Source organism: Anabas testudineus, chromosome 7, assembly GCF_900324465.2.
Source record: "Anabas testudineus chromosome 7, fAnaTes1.2, whole genome shotgun sequence".
NCBI lineage: Eukaryota > Metazoa > Chordata > Actinopteri > Anabantiformes > Anabantidae > Anabas > Anabas testudineus.
The window spans coordinates 14586722-14599388 of NC_046616.1; the positions used below are offsets into that span (position 1 = coordinate 14586722).

The window sequence follows — 12667 nt, forward strand, 5'->3', positions numbered from 1 at the left end:
TCCAATAAAATGAATGTAATTAATTAAATTATAATCCAATTTAATTTGGAAATCTCTTTCATAACACAGAAAGCTGGCAGCATACCATATTTTTGCCCTTCATGTTGTAATCAGTGTGGAGATCTACAGAAGGTACAGAATCTTCTCATACCAGCAGCCTCTTTAGTCTCCTGAGACTGTGTCTCTTTACAATGGTTGTACAGAAAGCTGGAGTATCTCAGAGCATCATGATGAGAATATGCATCATTGTAGGTGTAACAGTGTTTCATTAGTCCATCCATCGATTATATTCTACGTCCACATGTAACATTTTGTATGTTGCACGTTTGTGTGTACACACTAACCTCTGTCTGCAGTGTATTGGCGCGTTGCTCCTTGGCATTTAGCGATTCCTTTAGCACCTCGATGTGTTGCTTGCAGTCGGAGTTTTGATTGGTCAGTGTTTCTAGCTTGGTCTGCAGGGCCTGCATTTCTGATTCCTTCCTGTTCAGCTCCTGCTTCAGCTGCTCAATCTGGCAATCACACAAACATACATCCAAATAGATTTGTTATGAAAACTTTGAGTCATCACCGAATGAACTAATATACTTGTAGACAACAAAAACCTTAAAAAGTGAAAAAAGTTGGATTTTCTACCAAGCAAACACACACACCACATTCACAGTCTTTGCAAAAATGTGTTTATCGTGTTGTATAATACAGAATCACAACAGATCTTTCAGAAAAAGCATGTGAGGCTTGAAAAACTGTTCTGATATATTACTTACTTGTAAACAAGTGTGTCATGGTACATTTACTGTACTTAGAGAAATGATAGTTTACAATGCTAAATTATCACCCAGCCCTACAATATCAGTTCTCAGTCAGGGGAGGCCTACAGCCCAGGTCCAGTGTCTCCTTTCCCATAGACACACCAAACCAAACAGTCAAAGACTGAAAATATATGTATGCAGACAGAGTTAAGCAGAGCAACAATACACTCACATAGCTGGCAGATTACAGATTCTTTTAAAGAAGGTCGTACACATAGCTGAACAGGACAGAAAACCTCAAAGGAAATCAAATCCACTAACAGCAGGAGGTCTCTGTGCTGAGGCTAGCTATGTGCAGAAGATTGCCATCTGTCTACCGGTGCCAAAAATGCACAAAGCTGATTCAAAGAGTGATTTTTCTAATTAAGTGAGCAAGGTTCACCTCAAAATAGGGTAATTCGGGCTTGGCCAATCAGCCCCTATTCAAAGAAAGAGAAAAAAGGGCCCAAATAGAGCAGGGAAAAGATGGATAGAATAATAGGAGACAGGCGGGCCAAAAGGTGAAGTGGAATAAAAACAGGACTGAGTGAAACATGAACAGAGACCATATAAGACTGGTGAGAGGACAGTAAGGAAGACAAAGGAACATAGATAGTGAACAAATAAATATATATTTGTATTATATTATATACTGAAAGTATACAGAAAATCTGGTAAATATAAAATGAGAGAGGAGAGAGACTAATGAGAGGGGTACTTCTGCTTGTTCTGTGATCCAAGGTTGTTGGGTGGGTAGGAGGAATGCAGGAGATGGTCTGATGGAAGACACACATGGTGACAATGCCTGCTCCTAGAGAGACACAAAGACAAGAAGACAAAGACAAGAAGACAGCAAGCCACTAAACATGGGAGCCTCTTCCACACAGAGGCTTCTGAATATTAAGCTGAATTCTAAAAGAGGTGATTATCTGGATACATAAAGCTGTCTGCTCTAATGCCCACTTATGATTTGAACAAACCCTGGCGCTATCTATGTTATAGTACATCAAAGCCAGGAGAGGAAACCAGAGAGGACAGTTTGCCTGTCCTCTCTGGTTTCTCTCTTATCACAGCCTCACCTCAACAACCAGTCAACACTACTGCTGAAAGACCAGGACCCTAAATACTTCAAGGATATAGAATTTATCAGTGTGCCTGTGCTTATCCGTGTGCATAGCATCCTGTGTTTCCGTGTGAGTGTACACAAAAAGATGAGACATGGGAGAGTGAGCCAGGGCCATCACTGTCATATATATCATCCCAGGTCAGTACGGGTGAGGAGAGAGCTCTCTCCTCTCCTCCTCGTTGTAAGCTCATATTCATCTGTCAGGGCCCCATTCATAAAAAACATCTCTTTTATGATTGCATCAAGAACTACCCAGATGACAAATGGGCCCTTCAAAGAATACCATTAATGAGCCAAAGAGAAACATTTTCACATGGACCACTATTCGTAGGCCTCAGCCATCGTTGACTGGACAGGTTTGAGCTAGAAATTGAAACCCGAGACTGCATTTTAAACATGGATTCTGAAGGCATGTTTGTGTGCCTCGTGAAAAGCATGCGTGTCAGTCTGTGCACTGGTGTCTCCCAATGAATAAACCAGTATACAAAAAACATAAGACATCTTCTTTCTGTTATTTTTGCAAGCTAGGGGTAGAATAGTAAACTGTAAGCTGATGGAAAAGAAAAGGAACACAAGAAATGAAAAAATACATTTATAAGTGCAGAAGTACGTTGTATCCATGCAACACAAAAGACTTTTCCACATGTTTGCTTTCTTCCCTAAGATCATGCAATAGAGAAATGCAACATGCACATAAAAGGTCCCCACACAGTTGTTACTTCTGTCTTAAGGCAAACATGCATCACTCAAGTCATGCAGTGTGGAGTCGTCTCAGGTGGCGTGCAGAGACATTATACCTTGGTCTTCATGAATTTAGAATGACTCTTGTAGACCTCCACCTGCTTGAGCTCATCCTGCCTGTCGTCAGGGTGCAGCAAGCCACTGGTTTTTAACATCTGGACTTCATCCTCTAAGTCTCTGATGTTCCTCTCCAGGGAAGAGATCTTGGTGTCCTGCACCAGCAACAGTAGGCAGACAGTGTCAGCAAAGACCTGACTATGGATACTACATGTCACTTGTCTATCCACTGATAGTTTATTATAGTTTATATATATATAGTTTATATAAACAAAAGGGGGAAGACAGGAAGTTGATCAATATTCATCTGAAAGAGAATGTTAGTATAAACTTTGTTTTGTTCATTGTGGTCTGGAAGCATCATGAATTAATTGGCTGAAGAACTTTACAACAGATGACTTGCAGATCACTCCCTACAGTATTTCTGCTATTTACTAGCTAACTATCAGATATGATCCCAGCATATTTTAAAGGTCTAGTACAGGCTAAAATGAAGCCTGTCAGGTGGATTTAGGCTACTGCTGTTTTCTTAAGCTGGGCATCTCTATTCTACCTCTCATCTCTTCTGGAGTGAGGGGATCACACATAGAGGAGCAGAGAAGAGAGAAGGGTCATATTTGACTTGCTGTTGACCACAGTGAAGTTAAGTATAAGTAAGCAATTTATCACACAAGCACAGTCCTTCTTTCATCCCTAAAACCAGTATAAGTGTATGTTTACACCGTCAAACTGTGCTCTTTATCATGATTTTAGTGAACTGCACTGAAACCACTGAAACAGCTGAAAGCAAAACGATATTTCTATGTTGAGTTTACAGATATGTAAATCTTTTTCATAACCCTAGAGTGAGACCACTAAGTCCTCTTCTCCACCTATTTCTACAACTGTGTAAAAGGCAATTCCAAATTCAGCATATTCACGGAAGATCTCACAGATTCCTATATGTATGTTATTATAACCTATTAATGTATAGCCCTCCGTCTGACTGAATGTCTGGAGAAATTAATGGAGAACAGGGGAAATGTACAGGAAGGAAATTGTGTGCAACCAAGATGTTTTTGTTTGTGGCATCTACTGTATGAGGGAATGGAAGAGGCTGTCATGAGCAGGTCCTGAGGTTGTTTATCTGCATAGGTTCAGACATACGTTAAATGCTGAACCTTGGAAGAAAAAAAGAAAGGTAATTGAATAAATGGAAACAGACTGCATGATGCCATCAGCACAAACCACAGACAGCATGTAAGCATCTGCCGTCTATTACTCTGACATCAGCTCTGTCTACCAGACGATGCTACATATACCACCCTAAACACACAAACAGATCCAGCAATCAAATATGAATGCATAAGTGCACATATCAGACAAAAGGAGTGTATTAAATGTGTACTGGGCACAGAAAAGATCAATGTAGGGCATTCAGGGATCTAAAGGAATCCTTCCACCTTACCCAAAGCACACACAGGAAAAAACGCCCACACACAGACTATAATCTTTCCATTACTTCAAGTTGATTTCTGTATCAAAAGCTATGTCCTTATTAACTGGTTGCTATCTATTTCTGCTCCAGGGCATAGTGAGAGAAAATATCACCCAAGGAAGAAAAACAAGGCAAGTCCAAGGAAAATACATAGGGCAACATCAAAAACAAGATACAGTCCAAAGGCAAAACATGTAGTAAAACCACTGAAAAACCATTACAACATGAACCACTGCACATGATAGCACTGCAGGAATATATAATAGGGACAGAGGGAAATACGAAAACTGTTCAGTTGTGCGTTGATTTGACAGAAGTTCAAGAGGTGAGCACTCTGTTACTGTACCTGCCAAATAACGTCAGGATCAAAACAGAAAGGGGGGTTGGTGTTCTGTAATTAAAAAGCATACATTTAGCCCACTTAGAAACAGCAGCAACACAGACAACGAGGACAAACACTTAAGGGGGTGAAGAATCTATAAAATTTCCACAGCTGCAAAAATACTAAACAACTCAAAAAGACTATACTTTCATTAACCAACTACAAAAGAAATATCACCAAAGGAAGTCACAGTAGCTCCCTCTGATATGTGTAATCCTTCTGGTTTGTTTTGCCTTTTCTAGTTAATGTAGTCAGATTTAATTTGACGGCTCTCATGCATCTCTCCAACACTGTGGGCATCCCAGGGTAGCACATGTGCAGTTTGTTAATAGGCAGACTAATCACAAACCATGTGCGAAAAATAATTGTGGTTTTGCTGTAAAGGAGCCACTTTTGGAACAAGCGTTTGCTGAATAAACACTAAATAAGTGTGCGTATGCGTGTGTATGTGTGTGCATGCGTGTGGGTGTGCACAGCTACACATGTGGAGTCAACTGCATTTTTCACAGCTCCAGCAACTTCAAAGGGCTGAGATGAGAGTGAAAGCTTCCATATGTGACATTTGAAACAAATTGAATAAGTGCTCGAGCCTGCGTGGGCCAGTAATGGACTCTACTTGTGCACGGTCATTTTACAGACACAAGGCAACAATAGGTTATGTCTTTAGATAGTTTTTGTGCATGTTTGTGTTTATGTTGAGCCAGCTCCACTGCTCCTACTAACATTACAGCAATACTCATCAATAATTAAAGTTTGGTTGGTTTGAAGCAGATATAAAACTAAACCATAAAAAATGCCACAACTGGAAGAAACATCAGACCCAACATCAGACTTTCCTTTTCACAGCTACCACAATTTAAACACTCTATATGCTCTATAGCGGAAATAAAAAAGAAACACTGACCATTACCAAACTCGTAATACGCACTGCAGCAAATCATTATTTAAAATGTTGCCTGCTTTTGTTTATTCCAAATCCGCTACAAGTCCTACCTTCATGTCAATGACAGTCTGCAAAGCCCTGGTCTTGGCCGGATCAGCCTGGAGCTGGTTCCGACGATGGAGCTCCTGGGGAGGCACCCGATAAAAATAAGCCTGGCGGCTCATCATCTTCTGCACTTTCTAACTCCTACAGCGTCAGAGCCACTTCAAATGAGACTGAGCAGTTTCTATGGCTCCTTGTCTTTTTCACCACACGTTTCTTATCTTTTGGATATAACTTCTATGTTACCTTGTACTGTACATCCTTTAAAGTTCTTGTTTTGGAAAAAGACTTTAAGCTGGTTCCTGGTTTGACGTTCTCCAGAAACCTTCCTGTCTCCAACTGGTGTCTCCTTTCTCTGTTCTTTTTTTCTGTCGTTCTATCTCTAGTTATTAGCAAGTATCCATGTCTATTTGTTAGTTATAGGTCGTATGAATCTGTTTCCTGAACTCTTTGAGTAGTAATGTTTCTTATCTCTCACTTGTTTGCTCTGTCTCTCTCACAGATATCTCTGGCACGCTACAGCTCTTGCTTAGCAGCACTTTCTGCCAGCACATGCGCCAAGCTTCTCCTATCAATAATTAATTGTAGCTCTGACCTACAGCTATGCCTACACAAAAGCACATACGCATTCAAGCTAATGGGCACATGGACACACTCACATAACACAGACAAAGTAAAATATACTTGTTGAACAGGACATTTTTCTAAATCCTATCCAACACCCTCTTGAGACTTTGGTACATTGCTTTGCAAATATGGCCCCAACCTATATCAATGCTGCTACTTAGCTTTAATTGATCCCACCACCATACCAGCCTACACCAGAGGCATATGATTCTAGTTTTTGCTATTATATATATAGCTTATATATATTATAATGTTTTTAGAGCTCTTTGTGATGTGACATTTTGATGATGTGTTATTTCTATAACCTGCTGTTTCCTCTCAGACATGTCTGCTGCACACAATGGTCGCACACCATAATCATTAACATGCAACACAATGCACATGATGTCTGAATCAGGCCATCAATGTGCAACCCAAGCTCAAGCACATCAAAACTAGGTTTACCCTCCATTGTTTGGAAAGCAGCACTGATCTACTCTTTATTTCCAATGGGTTTGTTTTACATGGATGTCCTGCCAAACTACTGGGATGCTGGCAGCTGTCCAAAAAGAACTGCCATAATAAAGGGTTAATTTAATGGTAATATACCATGGTCTCTGTCTAAAACGGGCTACTGAGAGCAACATTCTCCTTTTTATGAACACCCTGTTCACACCCATACAGTCACACACATTCGGCCAGGCACCACCCAGCACAACCACAGTCTGATCTGCTCCAGTGATGCTGCCTGGTGGCAGCTGTCAGGGGTGAGGGGGCACCACAGTTGTGGTAAAGAGGGAGTGACCCTTGTTTGTTTGACCCAGTTTGTCAGTTCCAGACTTATCTTTACCAAACCACAGAGACTCATCAGAGCTTCAGACAACCCAGTCCCCCTTTTTAGAACTTCAGACTATATAGAGTCTGTAGACAGAGGACAGGCTTCATGATAAAACATATGTGTCTTCACATATTTTTTACTAATGAGACAAATTGTTCCCCATACCATATTAGATGTAAATGAAAGCTGTCTGTTGCTGCTCCGTGAAAGTGGAAAAGATGTTCCCAGTTTAATAAAGGCTCTCCAGTAAAAAAAAAAAAAAAAAACATATGTGGAATACTGAACTCAATAAGGATCTCTATAACCTGTACCATATGTATCACCTCTAAGGAAAACTAACAGGCTTGAGCGGCATTGAACAATTAGAGAATTTGTTTCTGTCAATAGTGGGACAGATACACAATCTAAATGTACCGTCAGTGTGATGAGAAAAGCCACCAAACCATGAAGAAACAGCCTGTAATAAATAGGATACTGACATCAAGAAAGCTCAAGCAGACAGAGGTGGGGATAACACATTTCTCATTTCTCTTATTCTTGCCAGTTCTGCTAGTGAGTTGAAATGAGAGGGGACAAGGCCCTTATCCTCTTGTCTATGTAAGTTGTGGATAAGGAGGGATTACTGCTGTCAGAGCATGCCTCCCACAGACTTGCATGCCCGCTGCTGCCAAGCCCTAATCTTCTACTGACCATACGTGCATTAATGTGTCAGTCTGAGTGTGCCTGTCTGTCTTTTGGTTTGCCTAAAGACATTTATCTGTCCCTTGGCGAGAGTGGGTGTATTAACTCAAGGATAGTTAGAGCAGTTCTTGAAACTGTTGTGTCTCTCAATGGGGAAAATTAAGAGAGCATGTCATCAAAGGCTGCTCTGCTCCACATGTGTCAGAGAATCGAACATATGGAATGAATAGGATCAAACGTAACACTATAGCAATAGGTGCCGGCATCCTGAATGAAGGATACGGTCAAAAGGTTCAATTCTAGCCTGAAGGCAGTGGTGTCATATATGCCAAGCAAAAAGTCGAACTTTCATAGATTTTACATAGACACACATACACACATATTCATCAATCACATTCCCATCCCTTCCCCATCAGTGAGAAAAAAAGGAAAAGAAAAGAAACACATTTGCTTGCCACAAATGTAAGAAGTCTGTTTGCCTATCAGCTCAAAAAGGTTCTCAAATGTGCAGTTTACAAAGACAAAGGGAAAATCACAGAATCAAAGGCTTGCCATTAAAATAAGGAGGGGGTGAGGAGAAGGTTTGAGGGTGTAATTTTGTCCCGATAAACCTTTCCACTCAAGCATTCTGGGAGCCCAACAGAGCGTGGTGAGTATACGGTGCCCGGGGTGTGGTGGGGAGAAGGGGCCATTGGTGTTTATGCGTATGTGAGTGTTTGCTCGTGGCATTTGCAGTGGCCTTCTGATGTTAGCTGAGAGGGTCTTCATTAGTGGAGGATGAAAGTAGCCAATCAAGAATGGAGCCCTAAAATACACCCACCCAGACCAGGCAATTAACATAACCACAACAGCTAACATATCAGCCTAAGGAAAAAAGAAAAAGATTGGAAAATGTTGATGGACGGACAAACAGGCAGAAAGTCAGAAGAGAAATGAGAGAGGAGAAAGTTTCAAAATGATGCAGCTGATCAAAAAGTGGGAATAAAACAACCAGGAAAGAAATTATATAAAAAATAAAAAACAAACACAGATATGCTGACATGAACTTCCACTTCACCTCAACACGCTGGCACTAGAACATCTGAAAAAGCTCCATGTCTGAAGTTTCATCAGTGTTTGAGAGAGGGTGCAGGGGTAGAAAGACCACTGCCAAAAACAGCAGTAGGACGTCTGTAGCAAGTCATGATTCAGAAATACAAGGGAGCTGTAAATGCTTTGCCCTTACATTATTAACAGCAGAGCAACTCATACAATACTGAGTAAGATGTCTTCATGTTAATGTCTACAGTTGGAACCCTAACTCTGTCCAGAGCCCCTAAGGACCATATGGTATCTGCAGTACGATATATATGAAAAAAATTCACCATTTCCAAGTAAAAATCTCACAGTGGGCGTGCATGTGTGTGCACACCAAGGCAGCAGGTCAGCGCTGGGCAGGAACAGACCAGTGGTGCAGCTGTTATTATTGGGTCTACAGGGACTTGGTGGATGGGGAGAGTCTATTAGACCCAGATTTATGCCTCTCAGCATGTATGTGTATGTGTGTGTGCCACATAACTTAGCTGAACTGTAGTGAAAGTCTAATAAAACACTGCCCTTTTGTGGACGTTACTAGTACTGCAAACACTTAGCAGTGAACACAGAACGGAGGAAGTTTGAAAACAAGTTCAAACATGCTCCTTTATATATCTCTTCTACGAGATTCATCAGTCAAATGTAATCATTCTTAGAGGAAAGTGAAATTCGGACAAAGTATTTCTGTGTCAGGCCTGTGCGACTAAGACGGTCTGACAGCTGACAAAGTAAAACAGGAAACACAAGCAGGAGAGCAGCACCAGAAACACCATCCCCTGACAACATAAATCAGCAGGTGAAGGAGTGATGGAATGAGTTCTATATCCATACATACTGTAAACCTGCCGACCAAACACACATCAACACAGACAGCTGGTTTAAGTAACTTCACATCTGGCTTCGGTCCCAAGTGGTACGGCAGAGGCAGGAAGTGGGAAAACAAAAATGAAATTTTAATTCTCCGTGGACCTTTGATTTGCATCATACAAACCTACACATCTGTCTGCTGAACCTTTCTCACACAAAAATAAGCTAATAATATAAATACCAATTTAAGGTGATAATTTCTCTTGAAACTAGCGACCAAGAAAGAACCTCTGTCAGCCCCTCAGCCATCTTTGAAGGATAAATAAAAAGAGAGGTGAACTGAAAATGGAGGCATTTATTATCCCAGCTCAAGTAAAACAAGCTGAGTCATTTAAGAGAGAGTAATGAGTGTGGTAATGAAAGGCAGTTGGGCTGGTTTCCTTTGGAGCTAATCAAAAGAAAGAAGGGTAATGCCCCCTAATTGACGCAACAGCCGCGCTACCATGAACAGCTTGGCTTCACAAGGCCGAGTGTACGTCTAAATTACCACACCAACACGTAAAGAGAAACGAAGCAGCCTTCTTCTTAACACTTATATATATCGCTTTACATTACATGACATCTAGTTTGGTACTATCTGCAAATGCGTATCTCTGACTTTCAGCCATGCTTTTAGTTTGGCTTAAAAACTAAAAAGACTGCTACACAGTTGACAGTCTAATTCAACACATGCATTTCAGTATGGGTATCTATATTTGCGTGGATCTCACACACACACACACACCTTTATACTTATATACACACAGACTCCATCACCCAATTTCAATCTCAGAGGAGACGAGGCCAGAGGGGGACAAGAGAAAAAAAAAGAAAGAACAACAATCACCTCCTTTTTCAATCAGGGTGGTCAGAGTGTTTTCCCTCATTAATCATACATTAATATTCAGACAAACACAGTCTGTTTTTCTACCTTAGAAAAACACTCCTTTCTCCCGTCTCTCTCACTCTCACCTCTCAGACCCAGTCATCCCCTCCTCCTCCACTGAACACACAGTACGTGTTAAGCTGTCAAACAGATAAAAATAGCACGGTGCGCAGAGTGTGTGTGAACAGGTACTCACCTCTTACGCATGCAGCATGTTTAGGTCCTATACATATGCACAGACACACTCACACAAATACACACATGCGCTGCCTCCGTTCCATTAACGTGGGCTGAAACGCCCCCAGTTCCCTCTGACTAAATCACCCCAGTGACCAAACACCCGGCATGGGTGGATATCCCATCAGCCTCCGGCAGGCCGGCAAGGAGGTATCCTCGCTTGAGAGACTAAGCCGACAGGACCCAGATGTGAACGCATGTACACACACACATGCACACACATGCAGTCATTCTGACAAAAAGACAAACAACGCATAAAAACAAATACATTTAAAACAAGCAATAGCAGAAACAAGCACAGATACAGACAATGTGCACAAATACATGCACTGACAGAGAGGTAGAGAAATTAAAGGCTAAGAAGATTTAGGAGTTAAAAATAAACAAGGCAGGAATGAGGAGCACACAGCAGTCTACTGCTTACTCTCCTGGCACAGCGTACAGATACACCCGCTCACTGGGGGCCTGGTTCTTTTGAATTCTCTATCAATGAAACTAACTCTCTCTCTAAGAGAGAAAAATAAGATGGACTGGAATAGACCATCAGAAAGACGGGTTCTTCTGGTTACCAGTTTTAAAAGTTGAAGTCCACCTTATTAAAGGATCTTTAAATCCCACTGCAAAACAACCCGACTGCAGCTGTAAAATAAACATCAAACACTAAATACTATGCAAAATATTCAAGTGGCATATGAGCAAGTGAAAACGCATGCGCATGTATGCACAGTCAGATTGTAACTGCATGGCAGAACATGGCTTAAAGCTCTCCATGTGTTAATCTGGCCCATTGATAAGACCTGCTGAGCTGCTCTCTGCTCTAACATGTAATACGCACGGCAGGCATTACACACTCACACACAACACATACTACAACTTTTCATTACTATTATGTTTCCATGTTTATAGTGGTTCATACTACCCAAAATAGCCACCATCTTAAATTAAGTAATCATTGATAAAAATCAACATCCTGTCGAGCTACTGTTAAAATGAGTTTGATGCTTTAGATGAATGGTTCAGTTACAACAGCTTTAATTTTCTTGAGCCCTGAAAGAAAAAGAAAAGCACACCTCTCTCACGTGCATGTTCTCTAGCTGCGCTTCAGCCTCCTGTGCTGCCATGTTTATGATGCCGGTCCTCTGTGCACGACCCCAGTGTCCCTGACCTTGGGATTGGCCTTGAAGCATCTCCAGTAGCCTCTGAATGCTCTCGTCCCTGACACCAAGCGTCTGCTTCTGCGAGTTGATTCTCATCTCCATCTCTTCCATGGTCTTCCTCAGCAGGAACATCTCCTTGGCCTGCCTGTCATGCTCCGACTGCAGCCGGAAGAAATTCTCATCTGATTGATCCAGAGGAGGAGGCGAAGAGCGGCCGTCACACCCAGGCACCTGGCAGGGGCTGCAAGGCCGAAGGGAACTAGACCCGGGCGCTACCCCTGAAACTTGACTATGACTGTAGAGCGGCTGATTCGAGCTGTTCCTTGGCCCAGGCTGAAGTGTGTTGGCTGGGCTGATTCTCTGCGTGGTTACTGCAGTGTTGCAGCCATACCCAGGGCTGTGAATAATGATGTCAGCTTCCTGTTGCCTTGGATTGTAGGTGTTGGATGGGCTGGCTCTGGGGCTGTTCTTCCGGCCAGGACTGTGCAGGTTGCTGGGGCTTTGTCTGGGGCTGTGGCCAGGGCTGAGACCCCCTCTGTTGTCCTGGTCCATATTGAACTCCCGACAGGAGACAAAGTTCCCCTGCTGTCGCTGTTGTTGCAAGCGACTGTTCGTCTCCCTGTGAGCCCTCAGCTCCTCCTGAAGCTCCTGAACTGTTAATGGAAGCTGCTACAAAAAGAGAAACAGATTAAGTTCCCATTCATCTGATGAAAACACAAACACACCACACACATATAAGAAAGTCTAAACATGACGACGTACACGTCTACGTACATACATAAA

General features: G+C 42.0%; 1 protein-coding gene across 4 annotated transcripts in view; it reads right to left on the reverse strand.

Annotated features, from left to right (window-relative positions):
* The window catches only part of LOC113167930 (ERC protein 2-like), a 132866-nt gene that overhangs the window by 112673 nt on the left and 7526 nt on the right, over positions 1 to 12667 (reverse strand). For 3 of the 4 annotated variants that reach the window (XR_003299318.1, XR_003299317.1, XM_026368900.1), the window contains exons 3-5: positions 11798 to 12553; positions 2715 to 2870; positions 345 to 512 (exon numbers count right to left, since the gene is read on the reverse strand). Coding sequence is in view for 1 of the 4 variants with exons in the window: in XM_026368900.1 (XP_026224685.1) it covers positions 345 to 512; positions 2715 to 2870; positions 11798 to 12553 (1080 nt within the window). In the remaining 3 variants the exon portion in view is untranslated. The remainder of the gene's footprint in view (positions 1 to 344; positions 513 to 2714; positions 2871 to 11797; positions 12554 to 12667) is intronic. The other variant, XR_003299319.1, reaches the window with a different exon arrangement.